Source organism: Corella eumyota, chromosome 1, assembly GCF_963082875.1.
Source record: "Corella eumyota chromosome 1, kaCorEumy4.1, whole genome shotgun sequence".
In the NCBI taxonomy this organism is placed as follows: Eukaryota; Metazoa; Chordata; class Ascidiacea; order Phlebobranchia; family Corellidae; genus Corella; species Corella eumyota.
The window spans coordinates 6,570,536-6,592,410 of NC_137490.1; the positions used below are offsets into that span (position 1 = coordinate 6,570,536).

Sequence of the window (21,875 nt, forward strand, 5' to 3'; positions counted from 1 at the left end):
ACCATCAAAACTTATGCGTTTGTTGTAAGGAGAAAGTTCACAGAAACTTGAAATTAAAGAAAGACCAAACGTTTTATAAATTGTTGGGCTAGTTTAATGTTTTGGTATTTGTTAAATAATTTTGGTTTTACAGATAAATGGGAATAATGCGTTGTGAGAAATTCTAAAAAAATGTAATTCGAGGATGTTTATAAGATTTTGGTTTTGTAATCCAGACTCAACGTTTTCAAAATACATAAACAAATTAAAATCCTGAACTTAACATTTTCTACTAAAAATGGAACATGAGAATATAAACAAACATGGTGGTGTAGACTAAAACATAAATTACAATTTTGATTACAGCACAAACATATTTAGCATTTAAAGTTCCCTTTAAAAAGCGTAATTTTCTATTTAGGCTACATTACGAATCAGCGTTGACGACGACGCCTTTCCTACCTTCAAATACCTATTTAAATTTACTCCAACGTATTTCAGGTGCGTGATAAACTTTCGAAATAAGCGAGCAATTTTTCGTGTCCTTCCGAATTGTAACAAATTCTCACGGCCATGTAGGAGGCCAACTCTGTTTGTTATAAAGTAGCCGAACCACAACTGTCGTACAATCATCTTGTCGTAAGAACAAAGCCCCGGTATTTCGTGAAAATTGGATACAAAAAGTGAAAGATCAAATTCAAAAGCACTTAGCATTAGAGGAACGCTGAGTCGTGTGAATGACAGGCTATTTCCACTATTTTGACAAATAACAAATCAGCCCAAAAATCAATGTTTTTTTAAGTGATATATCGGGTAAATTTATAAAAAAATAATGTTCTTTGAAAGTTTATCGTTTTTCTTATCGCACATTTACACAGTCACTATAAATTACAACATGTCCGATTCGTATACGCTCCGTGAACCCGATCCTTCTACATATGTCCATTACAATAGCTCGCACTGTATCCAGGCTATATAACGTTTCTGTTTGTGTATAAACAGGGCAGTAATGATATTTTAACCCTCTCCCAATTAAACCCACATCGATTAAGCACAAAACGCTTCCGCTTCGACCGGTACTGACTTGCAAGTCATTTTTTTATCGTGTTGTCTATCAGGGAGAGTCTATTTAATTAAATCGAGCCCTTTAAAGTGTTTAACAGCTAATTAGATTATCGAATAGATGAGACATTGTGCGGCGAACAGTTGCCCTTGTTCGACAAAGAGTCGGGGAACTAACACTTTTTAAGCAGCCTAATCGACGGGACAAGATTACCTCCACCTGATAATATCTCCTCGAATATATTAAATAACACTTTGTCAGTCTACGCCTATAGCGTACAGCGTAAGTTATTAAAATGTTAAAAGATGACAGGCGTGTGTGCAGAATACATAAAAATGCAACCGCTAACGTGTTGATACATCAGGTTGACGGACAGATTATTTTTTAAGCGGAAAAAGAACGAAATTAGATGAAGGACCACACGCAGGCCGTGTAACCAAAGTGCAAAGAGTTCTTTTTTTTACAATTTTGAGTAATTCAAAAATTAAAAAAAAAACATATTCATAATTGGCATGTTTTTACAAACCTTTTATCTTTAAATGACAGACATAATTAAGCAAAAATAAAGCATAAGAAATAGTTAATAATTTAGCTTATTTATTTAGCATACAATTCGGATTAGCACAAATGCCAGTCAATCCTTAAATTTATAGTAGTGCGGATTTAAAATAATCACTTGTTTATATTTAGATTTAAAGTTTTGAAAAGATTTTGTTTATTTATTTAAGGTAAGTTGTAGGTTACGCAGATCAGGGCAACAATAAAGTTTTGCTTTACCGTAAGAATTACTGGTAAGCTTTTTATCTTGATGTCAAAATATAAACTACAGTGTCAAATTGTTATTAAATTTAAAGGGAATCCACTCGGTATGGACAAAAAAAAATGTAAAAATTTGAAATCGTGCATTAGTTTGCTTATGGGCAAATATTTTCCCAGCAATATGCATGATAGTAACAACAACTATGCGACACATTATCTGTTTGCGGGTTGACCCAGTAGATCATCCCCGTGACGTCAAAACATATAGATTATGACGTCAATAAAAGTTGAAGCGTCGCGGGTCAGTAGACCCGAATGCATTCAAAGTGATTTTGAGAGCGACATGTTTAAACAGGACAAAACGAAAGTGACCAAATGAAGTCAAAACAAAATTTGTTATAGGATTTTCAATACTAAATGTTATTATTATACTACTCTGTCAGCTATACAGTAAAAATAAGTTTATTTCCTTCTTTTTAAAACAATTTAAAGGCCTAAAAAACTAATTCATTCTTGTTAACGATTGAGCTGTAAAAAGGGTTTGCCAATTAGTAGTAACAGTAATGTTAAACATACCCATTAATCGACAAATTTAAAGACAAAATAGATTGGTATGCTGTCATGACGTAACAATACCCACCAATAACAAATAAACATATTATTCCATACACATAAGGTTGTGATTTTTTATAGCTTTAGCATAATATGTTATGCAATAGAGCATATTTTAAAAAAAGGAAACGCTAATTTAAAAAAAAAATTTTTTCGATTTTAACCAGTATCGTACGATATACAAATATCAAGCAGACCCCCTATTTTTACGGCAATTTAGCCGGGAACAACACCCCGTGGTAATGGCACGTTTTACTCGTCAACGCCCTTCCAGGCGAGTGCCACTTAGAAAACAATATCATTAAAAAGGGGTTACAAACCTCGGCGGAAAATAATGGCGTTTTCGAGACGTTTTATCGCGAAAAAATCTCGAAAAAATCGCGTGACGTCATTCGTTTTTTTTCTAGTCACTCGACTTGGAGGGTTTATACCCCGCAGGAATGTGACCCTTATTAACTTCCTTAACGGCGTGGGACCCGAGTGTAGGGAGTCGATATAGAAAGTAGTGTAGAAAGTTACGCAGTATACTGTATACGTAGAGCAAAAAAACAGCATTAGGCCATTTCGTGTCAAAGTAATTTAGAGTCAAAAGTAGTTAGTAAAAAAAGGGTAAAAATTTAAATTTATCTAATAAAATTCGTTAGAGTTAAAAGGCTTGATTAAAAAATCAATAAAACGAAATACACAGTCTTACAGACAGATGTTTTTTACAGAGTGCACTTACATAAACATTATTAGCAAACCGACGTCATTAATGACGTCATATTTGGTTTTAAAATCTCGAGGAAGACTAAAATTGATTTGTTTGAAGCTTAAGTAGATTTAAAAGGCAGAGAGGTGTAATTTTTTTATTGTTTTCGCACATTGACTCGCCTTGTTTTCTAAAATTTGAGTCTGCTTTTTTGTTGGATAATAATTCGTTGACTTTGCTACAAAAGTATGTTATATCATAAAGTGTCGTCGGTTTTAGAAAGTCAATTCGATACTTTTTTCAGACAAAGCGAATACGTAACCGATTTAAGATCAGCAAAGTGAAGTATCGAATTTAAAGAGATCAAAGGACAGAAAGACACAATTGAAAGCACTTTCACTGAATCTTTTTTTTTGCGAGGCTTTGATTAATAGATAGCGGGTATAATATAAATATAATGTTTACGTATAGAAAGACATTTAAAGCGCTACTTGTAATGCAGAGAGAACCTGTTATCGTTTATTTGCAATGCCATGTCGTATTTAATTTTTTAGCGAGTTTTTTATGGTTTGAGGTCAGGTCACAAAAGGAACTCAAATCAAATTAAATTAATTTTTTTTTTTTTAATTATGCCAGTAAAATTATTTTTTTTATTATTAATTAGCAAGGTTACAGCGAAACCTTGACTTAAAGCTAGACTTTGATTAGCACAAAAGAGTTGAATTATCAGACAGAGAACAAATCCGAACAAAAACAGAACGCGTCTACTTTTAATTTAATAACAAACACGCCCATGTCGCGTTGATAGTTATTTTGTTTACGTTAACATTGTGTTGGACACGGTCAAGTTGCAGCGGTTTTAATTGGACGAATTTCTTGTTTGCAGATCTCCTGACGACGGGTTTTTTCCCGACATTTAAAAAAAAACTTTGAAAGTCGTGTTTTATTAAATTTTTGTTTATCGATATTTTTGATATTCTACAAGAAATCATGAAATCCATTTTCAATCTTTGCCTCCTCGTTTTTCTGATTGCGATTGTTTCCATGACGACGGCCGTACGCAGTGCCCGAAGAAACACCGTGGCGTCATCAAAACCAAGCGTGATGACGTTAGCGACAAAGAAGATGCGGTGCCCGAGAAAGTGTGTCTGCAACGCCGAGATCTTGGAGGTCGACTGCAGTCACAAAAAACTGTGGAAGGTCCCGTCAGGTAAAAATTGATTTTTTATTAAAATTAAAAATAAATAAATATTTCCGAAATTGGAAAATTATTTTTTACTGCCATGTTATTTGCGCCTGCGATGATACTTAAAATACATTATAAGTTATTTCAAAAATAATAATCTTACGTAAAACGGGTGCGTCATTACGCAAAAGGAATGTAACATTTGTTTTAAGTTAACAAGTCACATCCAGTGCGAGATAGCAATTGACAAACTCACGAAAAACCTGAAAAGGGAAATATTCATTACCCCATTTCCTGCGTAAAATGGCGTAAATTGCGTCAATGGCTATCGAATGATTTTAAAAATAAGATTTTATGCTAAAACTAACCAGTTGGGCTGAAATTTAGCGAATGTTCTATGTTCTGCTATAGCAGAGGTCAAACCGGAATAGGCCAGGCTGCGTATTACCAAAATAATAGCTCTTCACCCTGTTTTGTTACATGCCAGGATTTAAAGCTTAGGAATTTATATTGTGGGGTATGCAAATGTAACTTTTCTGTATATAAATGCGGTCATGTTGAGATATAAATACATTCGAAGTCAGAAATAAACATAGTTTATGTGGTATATTTTACAATTCTCTTCAACCGGAACTACACAATAGCAGAAATTTAAAGAATCCCAAAAAGGTTTTTAACGCAAACAAACACAAAAATAACTCCCATTAAATCCGTAAAATTCGTGTTTGAGAATCTAGTTTCACTAACAACCTTATAGTACGCCATTTAAAAAGCACACCTTTGTAGGTTGACGGATTTTAGGGTGTTTCGACATTTCAGTTCGCTGGTCACTTGACAAATCTCGTTAGAAACTGTTTAAAAGCAGGCTATTTTGATGCTTATGTTATTCTTTTCGCTTTTTTCGTCAATATTTAGCGTACGTAATCGAATTTGGTCGGAAATTCTTAGTTTAAAAAGGTACAATTTTGTGGCGCCCTCTAAAATTTAATGAGGCATTCGACAAATTTCCTTCTGCCCAGTTAGATTTACGGATGAACCCAATCTTGCGAATATGTGGAATTATGGCGAACACAGATGCCCTGCATTAATCTGTTATTACGTGATTAGCTTAAAAAAACATTGTCTACACTAACCGGCGTTTTATGAACAACTAAAACCAGCAATACAGTCAGAAATTGGAAATGAATTATAGTTGATAAAATTGCACAAATGGGTAGAAAATGAATGGTTTAGAGTTTAACCCTAAAAAGTGCTTCTTAAATTTATCCAAAGATTGCGAAATCCCATAAAATTTGTTAAGTAGTCGACGACATTTTTATTTATCAAAGGATACAGATTGTTTTGCCGATAAAGAATGCTAATCCTTCTAAAAATGCAAAAGCGAGCCCATATGCATCTGCATGAAATTCCTATATAGATTCCTAGTATTTTCGGCACGGGTTTCATCTCAAGTATCGACTGTTGTCACGCAAGCCAGAATAATAATTGAACATTTAATGATTTATTTGTAAAAGGAAATAGTAAATAATCAACAACAATATCACAATAGAAACAAATTTCATGAGATTCTTTGAGATCCGTTGTTAAACCTATTGGACGAAAAAATATTTTCTTATAACCGCATTGTAAATATACAATGTTCTAAACAACATTCGTAGAGTCAAAACAAAAACCCTTTGTGTAAAAAAAGCTAATCATGTTTATTATTTCACACTCGAAACCAAACAGATTTTGTTATCAGAGCTTCTTTGAGCAAAACGCATCGTTACCAGTACATCAGATCACAAATGTCATTGACGTACAGACTTGGAATTATTCTATCCGGTTTCGCGATTTTTGCAAGTGATTGTTGCTTTAGGCATTTGCTGCTAACACATAAATTACTAAACCCTCTAAAAACAGCTGTCGTCTCGTTAACTTGACGCTCGTTTAACGTCAAACGTTGTTGATTTCTATGTAGTAGAAGCCCTGGCTTAACGAACAGATCCGCGGAATCCGTTTGTAATATATCCGCGTTTTCGGGCAATTAACTTCCGCCAAATCAATCTTGAGCGCTTAAATATGATTGGCACGATTTTCGAAAACATTTTCGGAGTATAATTCCCTTGGATTATATACGCATACTAGATAAATAACAAAAGTGGGGTTAGAATTACTGGTTTTTGTGTAATGAATATAGGCTGCTGCAACCATATTTGAAAAAAAAATTAATTATACACCTTTACTTAATTTAGAATTTCGACAATATTGTTTTAACATTCAATCAAACTGTTCTCAAATTACATCACAAATGTATTACAGTTAATACAATAGGGATTGGCGATACATCACCTGATAAATGATAATGGTCACTACGCATCCTTAGTGTAAACAGTCTAAAGGCGTTGTCATAAATTAGCTCATTATGAGCCACAAGGGCAATTATCCGTTTGATTTAATTATAAACTGACGAGTCATATACAACAAGACCTAAACATCCGCTTTGGCTGTGTAGTGATCAAAGCCAATTTGTAATAATTTACCCTATTCTATTTTTGTAACAGGGATTCCGTCTTCAACAAGAAGTTTAAATTTGAGCGGAAATAAAATCAGGGATCTGCCAAGGAGAATTTTTGACCGGTTGCATCATCTCGAAAAGTTAGAACTTCACGGAAATCAATTTAGGCATTTGCCAAAAAGGTATGAAAAGTTCAATATTGAATTCGTGTAATGTAAAAAGAGGTTTGCAGGCTACTTATTCATTATTTGTTACAGGGAGTTGAGCAGACTTAGAAAGCTGAAAAAGTTAAATTTGGCTTTGAACAAAATCGAGAATTTACCAGCAAGGGCGTTTGGAAAATTGGGAAAACTGCAGGAACTTTTACTGGCAAACAACAAGCTAGGAAAACTGGTCGTTGACACGTTTGACGGCTTGCACAATATAACTGAGGTAAGAAATTGTCGGAATGCATATATGTTTTAAACCTTGCAACATCTGGCAATCACAACAGTTCCCAGACAGATATCAGCTTGTGATATCATTGAAATGTTAGTATTTTGTCAGTTCTCGAGTAGCGGTTTGGGTTCAAGAGGTTCTATTACTACAAATTTTACAGCTTAACCATGCCGCAGTTCTCACTAAAGTTCATAGTTACCGCAAGTCACAAATTGTAGCTTATCGGACCGTTCCCAATGAGTCACAGCCTAATCGAACACCATTACATCCTTTACCACTGAAACTCTTTAAAATACATGTCATTACAAAAGCAAAAATTTACAGAATTTCGAGTACATAAACTTGGCATATTTGTGTAGATTGATCTTAGCAACAACATCATGCAAACGCTGGAAGAAGATATGTTTGGTAGTCTGCCTTCTCTACAAACGTTGTACTTACATGGCAACAAGTGGCACTGCGACTGCCAACTGAAAAACTTCGAACGAAATTTGAGAGAGATCAACGTCAGAACCGGGTAATGGTTCATTACAAATTCAATGGTGGCGTGCATGACTATGGGAAAATATAATCACGATTTTAATGTCGTAAACAAAAAAAATCACAAAACAAAACGACTAAAAATGTCTCAAAAATTTGAAGTTTAAAAACACTTGAATTTTGTTTTAAAAACCTGCTGTTTGTTTAAGCGGTATATTGTTTCATTTTTAGGTATATTATTTGTGATTCTCCAAGGGCAATAGCTGGCGAGCACTTACGAAACCGACCGATGAGTACTATCTGTGGCCCAAAGTCGGCCACGCTTATCGGTATTGTGTTCGGAGTTACATTGGGACTTACCGCAGTTTTTTTCGCGCTGTTTATGTGCCGAAAAAGGGGCGCGATGGAATTGGAAATCGCCGAGCACGACTTCAAGAAAGAATCGAAAAAAGCTAAAGGTAGGCGAGGGTACAAAGTAAAAACGCCCTGTTTTTCTTTACATCTTGTTAATCATTGACATTTTGCAGATTACGACAAAAACATGGAAAGTGATAAAGACACGAGTGTTGAAAATTTCGAGGACATTTTGCCTTTAACTTCCAACATCATACAGAACGAGAAGGAAGCTCTTTTAGAAGACGAAGAAAATAAAAGCCCAATATTTAACGTGAGCGAAGACCTGTGTGCGTCTACCCTTACGGTGTTCTCCGAAAACAAAGAATAAAAAATGACGTAACGAACGATGACGTCACGCTGACGTGGCATGGGGCGCGGAGAACAGAAAAAGAGGGCGGCGAAGACTTTTACAAAACACAACAACGAATTTTGACGCAACTTAGTTTTTTTGTGAATTTTGTGTAGTTTTAGTAGATTTGATATTTCGACCAATAGGCTTAAGCAAATTTTTTCGCTGGGTCATAGTTTTTATATTGCCTTTTTCGTAGATGACGTGACATGACGGTGGGTTTTTTGAGCGCACTTTTTAAATTTTTTGTTGTATTATTTACTGATTTTTTTAGATATTTATTTTTATACGACGATGTTGTTTCTTTTACAGAACAATATCGAATTCTTTAATAGTAGGTTACAAGTGCATATTTAATAAACTTATTCTAATTTTGACATAAAATTTTATTTAAAACATAAATTTGTTTAATTTAAATGACTTGAAGGGTATAATAAATTGACCTGTTTCGATATTCGAAAACAATTTTTTTTCCAATGTAGTTTATTTTTACCAAAATTAAGGCCTAATTTTTGATAATCATTACATACCTTACTGCTTTAAAACGACATGACAAAAGTTACTTACCGTATGCCTTTAGGATTTACGTTTTTTCTTTTGTAAATAAAAAAGAAAAATAAACATGGTGTATTTACGAAATAAAATAAGCCTGAAATTAAATTTAATACTCATAGAAAAAGCAAATTGTAGCAATTTTAATAACCAACTGTTCAACAATTTTATTATAATTTCAAAAACTATTAAAACCACTACTTATGATTTGAACAAACTTTAGTCAGACGAAAACCAAATAGCAGAACTTAGCCAAAATTTTGGGAGCCGAATTAATTTAAAAAAATGCCAATTTTTTCACAAATTTTAGTGCTCGTATTTTTACAAATAAAAAATAAAAAAACGTGCCATCACTAGTAAGCAAATAATACCCAAAAACGACTGAAACACAACACATATTATAGAACTACGGGGTTGATATAAATATAGAACAGGTTATAATTGTTGCAACACTTAGTTTTTGTACCTACTATAATGTAAAGCAGCAGCACCAACAAACAAGAACAAAATATTTACAATTTTTGCGAAAAAAATATACTATAAATTTCTGTTTCTAAGGATGTGGATTTTGAAAATAATGTGCCAGTCAAAATTTAGACTATTTCCTAATTATAACCGTATCGAAATTGGGCAAGCAAAGTGAAACGAGTAGAAATTAATAAAAACTGAAAAAAAAGCACAGTATGGAATAACCTAGAAAATTCCTAAGATATTGGATAACAAAATATGAAAAATTTGTTCTATGCAGAAATGTTCAAGAAAGCAAAATATTATAAAACTTTGGAAGATTTATAATAACACATTAACAAAGTACTATTTTCGTTGAAAATGTTTTTTTTTTTTTTTAAATTGATTTGGTTTTTAAATTTCTGTTTCCATTTTTAACTGTTGCTCACTTAAGTATTGTTTTAATACTTTTAGTACTGTACAGTGATAGGAAAAAGGCGGTACGTTATTATATCGACCTTAAACTACATTAAATTCAGTATTTTTAATTTTCCAACTTTGACAAAAACTTTTCCATGCAACCTAAATATTGTTGAATAGAATATTGTCAAGTTGTTTAAATAGAAAATTATTCTGCTTGGATTTAAATATCATTTGCATAATGTTGATAATATTTTATATTTGTTTCAAGTATTTCCACTTTTATAATGGTGTTGTGATAGTCAGGTAAATGTTGTACAAAAAAAACTTAAATTTAAAGTTTTAAAAAGTTTCAGCTTATGGTGATGGTGGATAGTCTTGACAAAAGCCAGATATACTTGTGTAAAAAATTTACTATTTATAACCCCCCAAAAAGAACCCCTATCTTTGTGGGACTTCCCCAACAAACTACATCATCATGAGATCCATGGATGTTGGAGGCACTCAGCAGCGGAGGCTCTCCTCTCTGGAATGACCTCAAGCATTGGGAGGAGAAAAGAGGAGAAGTCCTCCGCTTCCTCTTCTTCCCACTCGTACTTCTCCATGAGGACTTGTTTTAGGTTCCACATCTTCAACTTATGGATATGACGAAGTTCACCTTAAGAAAAAAAATTTAAAATATTTTTTTAATAACCAAATGTTTAATCGAAAATAGATTCTTACCTCTTTTGTTAAAAAATTCTTTAGAATATTGCCCACTGGAGGCAAACTTCCTTGGTATATGTCCGAGAAGTTCGATAATTAAAGCGATGTGATCTAAAAATTACACGAAAAAGTTGAAATTTGAAAGCAAAACTAGTTTTGTGCGATTTCCGAAAACAATTTTTTTTACCTTCATCTCTTGTGTATTCTTCGCCAGAATGAGGCTCAAATAAATAATCACCAGTTACCAGTTCAAATGTCTGTGTGTGGTGCAATTCAAAGGTACATATTAACAGAAAAATAATAAAATAACTGACAGGCTAGCCCTTTATATTTGCACAACAGCAATAAAAATCCAAATAATGAATAAGTGTAATAGGATAAAATAAAAAAAAAAAACAATTCTGCAAAAAATGTCGCTAAAAATATTTCTTTAAATATAAGATTTAAAAACCAATATGTTTAAATACAAACCATGCATGCAGTGCTCCATATATCAGCGGGTGTACCATAACCTGAACCCAACAACACCTCAATACTTCTGTACTGTCTGGTTTGTATGTCTTCAGTGAAGTGTTTGTGCTGTAAATATTGACACTTCAGTAAGGGAGTGCGATTATTTTCACATCACTTATTCGAGAAAATGTAACAGTTGTTACTTTATGAAATTTGTAATTTTTTAAGATGCTTCAAGATGCTTTAAATTTTTTTAAGATGCGTTTTTTAAAACTAATGTAGATTAACAATAGCAAGATTTTAATAAAGCAAAATAAAAGGAGATTAAAAAAAAAACAATAAAAATATAACATTAAATAGTTTATTTACACAAAAAAATTAGTTTAGGAAAAATATCTTGGATATTTTATCAAAAACCCATAACCAAAAGGTTTAATTAAATATATCAAAAATTATAAATAAACATTTAACGTACCACCCAACAGGCATTTCCCAGATCAGCAATTTTTACATTAATTTTGTCATGGCTGTTTTCCTCCAAAATGTTAATTAAAAGATCGTTCGCGGAACTTGAAGTCTTCCAATCACTTCCTTTACTTGCAGATGTTTGGCTACTGTAAATTAATATTGGCTTAGAATTATGCTTTAATTATCACAGACTTATAGTAATAATTATATTAATAACTTTTAAATTGTGATTATAAGGTTTAAAATAGAAGTATAGAGAAATGATGGCAAAGTTTTAAATTAATTTTACTGTAAATTCATTCTGCCTATGTTAAAAAAAAGTACAATATTTTATACAATACTGTCCAAATATGGCAAGATTTTTGCAGTATTTTATGCAATAATTAAAACAAATTTGTAAAGAACTAAAAATAATAAAAAAATAAAATTTGGGCTTCATTTTATTTCTAATAATAATAAAATTTAATCTTACAGCTTGTATAACATACAAACAGGATAGCTTTAAAAAAAACTGACTGCTTTAGTTTTATAGATTTATTAATTGGTCAAAACGTGATTTAAAATGTCATTATATAAATATTTTTAACCTGTCAGAGGAAATGCCGCGATTGTTTCGATCCAGTTCGTTAACTTCTTCCTTTCTACCTAGTCTGTTGTCTTCGGGGGATAAACTAAATAACAATAAAAAATTTGGTATTTTATCGTCATTTAATAAAAAAAATCTATTTCATTTTAAAATACTGATACAATGATTAAATTGAATGCATATAACGCTTATATATTATTAAACCTAAAAAAAACTTCAAACAGCAAATTTGAATTAAAGTGTTGCTAGCAAAAAATGTCAATAGGAAAAAAAAAATTAAAAAATGTTACAATAAACCTTGAAACAATAATCAATATATAATGAGTAAAATATTGTTATCAGATGAACTTACAGATTTTTATGATTTTCGAGTTCCGGTTTTGAGTTGCCATTATGTAATTTAGTTTCGGCTTCGACAGGAATGACCTCTGCTTCCGGGTGTTCTATTTTTAACCTTAAAACAAACACAAATGGTCATTTGTCCTGTTTAATTATTTATAATACCAAGGTTCCAGTCCAGGTACATTCTATTTTAGTACAAGTAATTTTAAAAATTTTTATTGACAATATTTATTTTTTAACAAATTTATATTTACAAAACTATTTTCCTACTTACAAAACTATTTAAAATTACCCAAAAATTTTATCATAAAGTTCTTTTTTGGTAGATAAAAATGCAAATTTAATTGATACCTATACAAATTTAAAAAAAAAAAACACTATTAACTAGTTGTCTACCTTTTAATATGTTCTTCTAAAATTTGTTCTTTATCTTCTGCAAAACATAAAAATAAAATAATATTTTAAATAAATATATACACAGAAAAAACTATTTTGAATCATTAATCTATGCCATCCATTCATAAATTATGCATAAAGAAAAAATACACAAAAAAGTAACAAGTTTAACTATTGTTGTTTTAACTTGAAATACACACAACCTTAAGTTTGTCACAAAACCACTCTAGCATGATATCCTCACAAAAGCTATTAAATTAGGTGTAAATTGATACTTAAAATTTTCAAAATCTTATTGTGTGTTTTTTTATTCGATTAGATACAAAAGTTAAAATTAAATTCCCTTTTTTAATTTAATTAAATTACTTTTTAGTTTATTTTCTAGGAACACAAATTAAATGATTCATAGACCTCAAATGCATGATTTATAAAAAAAAAAATTTAAACTTATTACCGATAATCTTTTAAACAAATAGGCCTAAGCATTAAGACCAGCTTTAATTGGTCAATATAATCACATTTTACAATAAAAGTTAACAAAATATATTCAAACATATATTAAAAAATTTTTGAACTCACCTGTTGTTTCTACATTAATTTTATTTTCATCTTTAGAATCCTTATTATTAATCTTTAAATCATTATCCTTCATCTTTTCTTCTTCCTCTATCTTCCTTGAATCTCCATTTCCAATCTCTGTGGAATGATCGGGTCCTGTGATTGGTTGAGAATTGTTTACATTGTTCTGATTGGTCGGTTCTGTTTCATGATCACCAGATGCTTCATTGGTGTTAGAGTTGGCTTCAGTTGTTTTGTTTGTTTCTGTGTTCTAAAATAATATTTTTTCGATAATTTAAAAAGGGTGAACAAGAATCAATTTATTAAAAAATGAACCTGTTGTTTATCTTTTATTAAGAAAGAATTAAAAACTCATTAAGCCTACTCAGATTTGGCTACTCCAAGTAATTACAGACCACAAAAAAATACTCGAGTGAGTGGGTACTCAGGAGTTGGGCAAAACTTGGCCCCTCCCAACCTATCCCTTATGCAATACAAGTTATTGCTACAAATATTAAAGTTAAATAACTCATACATAAAACAAAATAATAAACATCCTATAATTTGTCAACAATCAATAACTAAACTATGCACGCTAATAAAAAAAGGAAACTAATTGACATTATAAAAATTTGTTTACATTAAAGTTAATCTATTTCAACTTACAATCATCATCGGTTTTCCTTCCCTTTCTGTTTCCTCTATTTGGCTGATTTGCATTTGCAGTAATTGTTGTTGCTTTTTTGCCTTCTTTTTCATTTTTTTCTTTTTGTTTTTGGAAATTTTTTGACCACCCTTAATAAAAAACAAAAAAAAATTATACAAATATTAGCAACACAATGTAAATTTTTAAATTTCTGGTTTGAACATATAATTTAACAAGAACTCATTAAATTAACACAGTTTCAATGCAGGATTGCACAATTTATCGGCAGTTAAAATACTATGCGCAAGCCATGTTAATATGAGTAACATTCTGTCATACAGTTTACCTATTCACATAAATCATCCTAGAATACTAAGTGAAATTAAACTTTATGAATCATATTTAAAATAATGTATATATATATGTTACTTATAATCAAACTTCTAAATAGGCTTGTATTAAAAATAAGTTAGAAAGAAACTTACCACTGCAGGCTTTGCTTGTGGAGCCGTGCTAACTGTTAAAAAACACAAAAAAGTTAAATCTCTATGCCATTGAAATTTTATACCCAGAATCTTTAATTTTTTAAACAAACTTATTAAAAAATTACCAAGCGAGCCAGAAGGGGGTTTCCCTCCATGTTGTTGCCACTGTTGGGCATCAGCTGCGATCCTTCGAATGTAAGGTTCATCTACACACAAAAGGATGTTCTCCGGTTTGATGTCCGTGTGAATTATTTTGCATTTCGTGTGGAGATAATCAAGCCCCTGCAAAACCTGAAAAAAAAAAATATTACAACTTCTGCCAATCTCAATATGGTAGTTTTAAATCCTACCATGCCCTAAACCAAATTGGCAGAGTAATATATAAAATATACATCATTAAAATAGCACAAACAACATAGAAAAATGTATGGTACACTACAATATAAATTAATTTTATGTAAGCTATTTAATAAATGGGATCTTTCATTTTAGTAACTGTGATATTATATATAGCAAACATTTTAAAATTTTGAAAAAAACCTAGTTTTAAAAATTTAAAAACAAAAAAACTCTAAAGTAACGTAGGGCTACTTTTTTTCGATGACTCACCTGTCTAATAATGCTCTTTACACAAGGGATTGGCATTCCCTGATAATTTGATTTAATAATCCACTTTAGTAAATGGTGGCCCAATACTTCGAACACCATACACACATCTAATAGCAAGTAAAAGTTAAGAAAAACATACAACTTTAAATTTTTGAGGTTATGTTATTGCTGAAAAACATCTTCTATTTTTACATAAAACTAAAACATTAAAACAGCATTTTAAAATTGAATAATAATCTATGATATAAACTGTTTTTTTTTTTTAATTAAACATTAAGGATACGAGTGCCATTTGTTCCATGTATTTTAAAGTCATCCAAAAGTTGAACACATTTATCACAATTCACATCCGATGGATCGGAATCTCGTACCTTAAAACACATTGTTTTTGTTACAATAAAATCAATAATTAATGTCATTGTTCTTTTTAGGTATTAATGTCAGTGTATATAAAAGAAAAGCAAAACAGATTTAATTTCATTAAAAACACTATTGAATTTGCTCTCAGAATAGAAATAACAAATTTTTAAATTAAAAAAACTTCGAATAAGGTTTATTCTTTCTATTGCCTATCTTTATTTAAAAACACTTACAGTATTTGCCAGTTGGCACAATTTGTATATAAATTAGTCAAAATAAACGTTTACTAAGTAAAAACAAGGTGTCATGTTGTGCACATAGTAAAAACAAACAAACAAAGATTAAACAAAAAGTTATTCTGCAAAACCAATATTATCATTAAAATGTACTCACAGCTTTAAGTAGCTTGATTTCGTCGAGTGCTGTTTCTGTGTAGTGCGGTGCACTTTTGACGACTTTCATAGCAACAAATCTTTTTTCTTTCATGTCCCAGCACAGCCAAACTGTGGAGAAATGACCCCACCCAAGCTTTCTCACAACATGGTAACGATTAATAAACAGATCGCCAATTTTGACAGGGTGATATCCACCTAAAAAATATAAAAGTTAATGCATTTTAAATGGTTCCCCTTTTTACAAAAAAATATAAAAATCTAAATAAAAAATATTTCTAGTATTTAAAATATTTTTAACAATTTATTATTTTATAACACTGCACAACATAAAACTCTATACAATTGCATGTAAACTTTTAAAACAAAAATAACTTTTACCTTTACAATAATCCCCAGGATCTTCTTGCTCATCATCATCTGATCCTCTCATCTCTTCATCTTCTTCTTCCTCCTCTTCACCCTCCGAGGAGCATCTTGTCGGTTCTATTGGACTAGAAAAAAACATGTATATAAATTTTCTACAAAGCTTAAACTTACAACTTTTTTTTCAACAGTCTTACCTTAACTCCATTACTTATATTCCAACATTATAAAAATATTTATAAAAAAATTTAAATTTTTATTTTAAAATTTTAAAACATTAGGTCTGTGATTGCAAAAAAATGCACTGGTGCTTTTGAGGACTTACAGTTTACACTAACAAAGATAGGTTGTGCTTTACAATATAGTACTCACAATTACTCATTGCTGATTGCAAACAAAACAATAGTTTGCAGCAGTGTCATAAATACTTAATCATGTCTCAATATTTAGTTATTCTTAATCATAACCTACTCACTATATATTTATATATGGCCTTTTACTATAACAGTAGGTAGAGTTTATTTAAATTAAATAATTTTGTTAAACTACCTTTTTATATATAGCCTATATATAAATTTAAAAAACAATTGTTTACCCGTTTTGATAGTTATGTTGGCTGATTTGTTTTTTGATTTTGTCAGTTTTTTTAGGTTTTGCTCTTTTTTTTCTTGCTTGAATTGCCATAACTAAATTACAAAATAGAAAAGTTTTTGATATTTAAAAGTAAAAAAGGTTATAACACTAAAATAACATGATCAACATACCTATATATTAAAGACTAAGCATATTATATAAATATTTTTAAAATGTAATATCTATGAGATGACTAAGTAATGAAAGGCTTTTAAATACTGAATTTAAAAATAAATTTTGCAAACTTTTTACAATGTGTCACATAAATGTCTTACCTTTTCTTGAACTCATAATCACTAACAGACTAAGAAACTTTTTAATCCAAGTGACCTATGTTTTAAAATACACAATTGCCTTATAGGCAAATAATTTTAATACAATTTTAAACTTAATGTTACTCTGTTAATACAATTTTTTAATTAAAAAAATAAAACACCAATGACTGTGTTATAAATCCCCTATGTTTAAAATACTCAAAAATTCAACAAAGAAATTGCACCATGTCGTGTCTAACTATTCGACGTAGTAAGCAAAGTCGAAATAAAAAAATTAGCGACGCCACGATTTCGTTTGTCTGATTACGACAGACAGACGGATTGTTAACTCAAAACGTTTGTTTAAAATTAAGTAACAACAAGTCAACAACTTCCTAACTAAAATAATACATTCGCATTTATTAATTTCGAATCAATACAACCAAAAATTTGAACTTGTACCCCAGAAAAATTAGCAATTTTAACGCTCTTCTAATTAGACATTTACGTTCAAAAAGACAACACTATACGTTATGACGTCATAGCAAATTGATTGTTGACTCCTGAAATTTGTAATCTAACAAAAACGAAACAGGAGTTTTTACATATGTATTAAATACCCTTTTCGTAAACTTACTAAAAGCAATTATTTTTTAATTACAGGGTAGTTAAATTTCGTTTTAAACATAGAAATCATTCAACCGATTAACTTATTGAATCACACGAGGTTTAATGATTAGACCTACAAAAGTTATCATTTTACGCCTAAATTTAATAGTCGTATTTCTAATAAATATTTGTTTATATAATAATTGAAAAACATTTAAAATGGCTTATTGACGACTTATTAAAGTTTTTAAAACAAGAATTATTATAGATTTTAACCAGGTCAAGCGAAGCGTATCAAAAACTGATTAAAAATAATGGAAAATGATGTCACTTACTTTTTGACCTAATTTCCAAATTGCGTTTGTTTACATATTATTCAACAGCTGAATGCTTGCAGACCTTAAGCATACTATTGTTTATGAGTGCAGCTTTATTTATTTTTTTATAAAAACTAATTGTATATTTAATCGCATTTTATTTTAAAAGATTTAATACTCTTGGATATTCTCAGCTGCTACATTAAAAAAAATTAATGATTGCATTTTAAAAGTAATATTTACAGACTTATATTGCAATAAGCTAAGGTATAAATTTTCAAACGACCATTTTAAAATCTAACGAACGAACTAAAAAATAATTAAAACATATTAAAAAAGTCATTTACCAAACTATCGAGCTGCATAGGCCTACTAAAAATAATAATAATGATGTATGCCGAACAAGACACTCCAATGTCGATTGACATTACTTCAGTTTGTGGGGGTCGAACCCACAGCGGGACAAATCAGCCCCATCCCTCCTCAATGTCCTACTGCTCAGAAAAACACCCAAGAAGAATACTGGAGGCACTTAACATATTGCGCAAGCGTCAGGAGCTTTGGGATGTGGCGTTGGTGGTCGGAAATGTAAAACTTTTTGCACATAGAGTCGTGCTTGCTGCTGCATCACCATACTTTCATGTACATTTTTAATAACCTTTTTATTTATAAAAAATTTATTCCGATTTATTAAAAAACCTGTTTTTTAAATATATACATATATTTTTTGTTGTTAAAAGGCCATGTTTACTGTTGAACTAGTAGAAAGTCATCAGACAGAAATAGTAATTCGAGATATCGAGGAAAATGCAATGGAGCTTCTTATCGATTTTGCATACACATCGCAAATTACTGTCTTGGAAACCAATGTTCAGTCTCTACTACCTGCAGCTTGTATTTTGCAAATGGCAGAAATACAAGGTGGCGATTTCAATTTATAAAATTATATATATCTACAATATTTAATTTGATTATATATATATAATACTAATTATTTATATTTCGAAAGGGTAATGTGTCAAGCAAAAATTGTTGTTTATTCTTTATATACATATAGAAATCTGCAGTGAGTTTTTAAAACGACAACTTGATCCTACAAATTGTTTGGGCATAAGAGCGTTTGCTGACACTCACTCGTGCAGGGAGTTGTTAAGAGTTGCTGACAAATTCACTCAAGCTAATTTCCAAGAGGTTAAACAAATATTATTACATTTTAACTTTGTGAAATTGTATCATAAATAAACATAAGGTAATAAACTGAGCTGCATACTTATTAGTCCAACTTACTTTTGTATAATGGTTTAATATTAAAAATGTTTTGATAGGTAAAAGAAAGTGAGGAGTTTAGTTTATTGCCTGTTGACCAACTTATCGACATCATCAGCTCCGATGACTTGAATGTAAGATCCGAAGAACATGTTTTCAAATCTGTTATGACCTGGATGAAACACGACCTCAGCGAAAGACGTGGCCTCTTACCAAAAGTATGAACTTTATAAATTTTTAAATACAGTTGTTAAATTGTGTCAAAACAAGTTAGACCTAATTTGTAGTAATGACTATTATTAGAGTAAGCTAACCCCAATACTTATACTTAACTAAATTTTTATTTTTAGATTATGCAACATGTTCGGCTACCCCTTTTAACTCCTAAATTTTTGGTTGGAGTTGTAAGTGTCGATCCTTTCATCCATTGTAACGAAGTGTGCAGAGATTTGGTTGATGAAGCTAAGAACTACATGCTTTTGCCCCAGGAAAGACCTTTGATGCAGGGTCCAAGAACAAGACCAAGGCGGCCGATTACAAGAGAAATTTTGTTTGCAGTTGGAGGTAAAAAGGCTGACACAAAATTTTAAGATAACGTTTATTGCCCACCTGTAGCTGCCTAAATTTAAACATGTTAGAACAAAACATTTTATGTTTGTCAGGTTGGTGTAGTGGGGATGCTATTAGTTCTGTTGAGCGGTATTGTCCAGAATCTAGGGAATGGCGGTTGGTTGCTTCCATGAGTAAAAGAAGATGTGGAGTTGGTGTTTCAGTTCTCGATGGTCTTCTTTATGCTGTCGGTGGACATGATGGGACTTCTTACCTTAACAGCGTAGAAAGGTGTTAACAAAGATACTTATTTCAGATCACAAATGTACAATAAACCAAAAAAAACATTTTTTGTCCAAAAACATAAAGAATTTTTTTTGTATGTTTTAAGGTTTGATCCACAGACAAACCAATGGTCAAGTGATGTGCAACCAACCTCAACATGTCGAACCAGTGTTGGTGTGGCAGTTTTGGATGGCTGTTTGTATGCTGTAGGTGGCCAGGATGGAATGTCATGTCTAGATATTGTAGAAAGGTAAACAGCGCTGCATGTTTGTTACTTGCCTAGAAATTTTTGTGAAGTAAGAGTAATTTCAATCTAAAATATTGCATGTAATCAGGTTAAAAATTTCTATTTATTCTAATATCCAGATTTTATGCTCTATAAACACCTTTATAATTCTAGGTACAACCCAAAGCAAAATAGATGGAGTAAAGTATGTTCGATGAATATAAAAAGATTGGGAGTCGCAGTTGCAGTGCTTGGAAATTTCTTGTACGCTGTCGGGGGATCTGACGGACAAACTCCCTGGAATTTGGTGGAGAGATATGATCCCAAGGAGAACAGATGGGTCGAGGTTGCACCCATGAGCACAAGAAGAAAACATCTTGGATGTGCTGTATACAGGGTAGGCCCCATTGGTATTAAAAATTTTACATAAAAGCTAGCAAAAATAAAAAATATTTGTTGTCACAATTTAGAAATTATTTTTAGGACATGATGTATGCTGTAGGGGGGCGAGATGAAACAACTGAGCTGAACACAGTTGAGAAATACAACCCTCATAAAAATACATGGTGTACAGTGGTGGCTATGAATTCAAGAAGAAGTGGGGTAAATATTAAGTATTTGTAATTTAGAATTGTTTGTTAGGTGAATGCTGCTTGAAAAAAAAATTTTTGCCAACTTTAAACTGTCCACATTTTATCGTCGATTGTAAGAAATCATCCATTACTTAAGGTTGGCTTGGCTGTAGTAAATGGGCAACTAATGGCAGTTGGAGGATTTGACGGAACCAGCTATCTAAAAACCATTGAGATCTTCACCCCAGAGTCGAACACATGGAGAATGTACGACGGGATGCATTATCGAAGACTTGGTGGGGGTGTCGGCGTAATTTCTTTACCCCAAGCTTAAAACGACTGTCCACAGTAACAAGTTTTTAAAGCTGAAAAAAATCGCTTTAATGTGATAAGCAAAATGTGGTTTTAGAAGTTTATATCACTCAAGAAGGTGAGATGGTGACAATGACTAGCGAAGGAAGAACAACAAACAATGTTGGTTTGATATTTTAATTTTGGTTCACATTTGTTTGTGTGTCACAAAAATGACTTTTCTGGTCATTAAAAATTTTTACTTACTTTTGGTGAAACAACAAAGCCCAGCCCATATACGATACTGTATATTTTTTGAAATCAGCAAAAATAATAAAACTTTTTTTGAGATTACACAAAATAATATTAACTTGTCAAATGTTTAAGAAACTGTCAGTTTGGTCGTTAACATAACATTTTGTAATAAATTTTATTTGAACTAATTCTTACCTTGTTAAGAACAACTGCGTGAACTTTACTTACTTACTATTGTATTGAATCAAGTTTTTTCGATGGTATTTGTCTGTGTTGATTTTAATACTTTAAAAATACAAACTTTTTTCTAAAATCTATGTTATTCGATAAGTAAAACCTAAAGACAAAAAATTAGAAAAATTATTTTGATACACTGATTTCAA

General features: G+C 31.2%; 3 protein-coding genes across 3 annotated transcripts; 2 read left to right on the forward strand and 1 right to left on the reverse strand.

Moving 5' to 3' along the window:
- Nucleotides 1-3,994: 3,994 nt before the first annotated feature.
- LOC145759592 (leucine-rich repeat and transmembrane domain-containing protein 2-like) lies at nucleotides 3,995-8,902 on the forward strand. The gene is made up of 6 exons (XM_082573443.1): nucleotides 3,995-4,314; nucleotides 6,834-6,969; nucleotides 7,045-7,219; nucleotides 7,585-7,742; nucleotides 7,937-8,163; nucleotides 8,233-8,902. The coding sequence occupies exons 1-6, from the start codon at nucleotides 4,095-4,097 to the stop codon at nucleotides 8,427-8,429; spliced, it is 1,113 nt and encodes a 370-aa protein (XP_082429569.1). The 5' UTR covers nucleotides 3,995-4,094; the 3' UTR covers nucleotides 8,430-8,902.
- Nucleotides 8,903-9,042: 140 nt separating this feature from the next.
- Nucleotides 9,043-17,288, reverse strand: LOC145759559 (SRSF protein kinase 3-like). Its single transcript, XM_082573415.1, is given in 18 exon segments — nucleotides 9,043-10,530; nucleotides 10,533-10,685; nucleotides 10,762-10,831; nucleotides 11,046-11,153; nucleotides 11,503-11,641; nucleotides 12,083-12,166; nucleotides 12,434-12,535; nucleotides 12,820-12,856; nucleotides 13,399-13,648; nucleotides 14,044-14,172; nucleotides 14,509-14,540; nucleotides 14,634-14,799; nucleotides 15,118-15,224; nucleotides 15,401-15,488; nucleotides 15,871-16,067; nucleotides 16,251-16,363; nucleotides 16,831-16,921; nucleotides 17,144-17,288. Coding segments are annotated over 18 exon segments (2,067 nt in total). The 5' UTR covers nucleotides 17,160-17,288; the 3' UTR covers nucleotides 9,043-10,345.
- Nucleotides 17,289-18,116: 828 nt separating this feature from the next.
- On the forward strand, nucleotides 18,117-21,756 carry LOC145759570 (kelch-like protein 20). The gene is made up of 10 exons (XM_082573423.1): nucleotides 18,117-18,690; nucleotides 18,789-18,969; nucleotides 19,106-19,239; nucleotides 19,374-19,532; nucleotides 19,665-19,878; nucleotides 19,977-20,154; nucleotides 20,255-20,398; nucleotides 20,549-20,771; nucleotides 20,858-20,977; nucleotides 21,104-21,756. Exons 1-10 carry the CDS (start codon nucleotides 18,436-18,438, stop codon nucleotides 21,278-21,280), a joined length of 1,785 nt encoding a protein of 594 aa, XP_082429549.1. The 5' UTR covers nucleotides 18,117-18,435; the 3' UTR covers nucleotides 21,281-21,756.
- The last annotated feature ends 119 nt before the right edge of the window (nucleotides 21,757-21,875 follow it).

Coding starts and splice junctions, on each gene's coding strand:
- LOC145759592 (XM_082573443.1), top strand. CDS start 4,095: ATGAAATCCATTTTCAATCTTTGCCTCCTCGTTTTTCTGATTGCGATT. Junction 7,220..7,584: donor GCTTGCACAATATAACTGAG/GTAAGAAATTGT, acceptor ATATTTGTGTAG/ATTGATCTTAGCAACAACAT. Junction 8,164..8,232: donor AGAATCGAAAAAAGCTAAAG/GTAGGCGAGGGT, acceptor GACATTTTGCAG/ATTACGACAAAAACATGGAA.
- LOC145759570 (XM_082573423.1), top strand. CDS start 18,436: ATGATGTATGCCGAACAAGACACTCCAATGTCGATTGACATTACTTCA. Junction 19,533..19,664: donor GACGTGGCCTCTTACCAAAA/GTATGAACTTTA, acceptor TTTTATTTTTAG/ATTATGCAACATGTTCGGCT. Junction 20,772..20,857: donor TTGGATGTGCTGTATACAGG/GTAGGCCCCATT, acceptor AATTATTTTTAG/GACATGATGTATGCTGTAGG.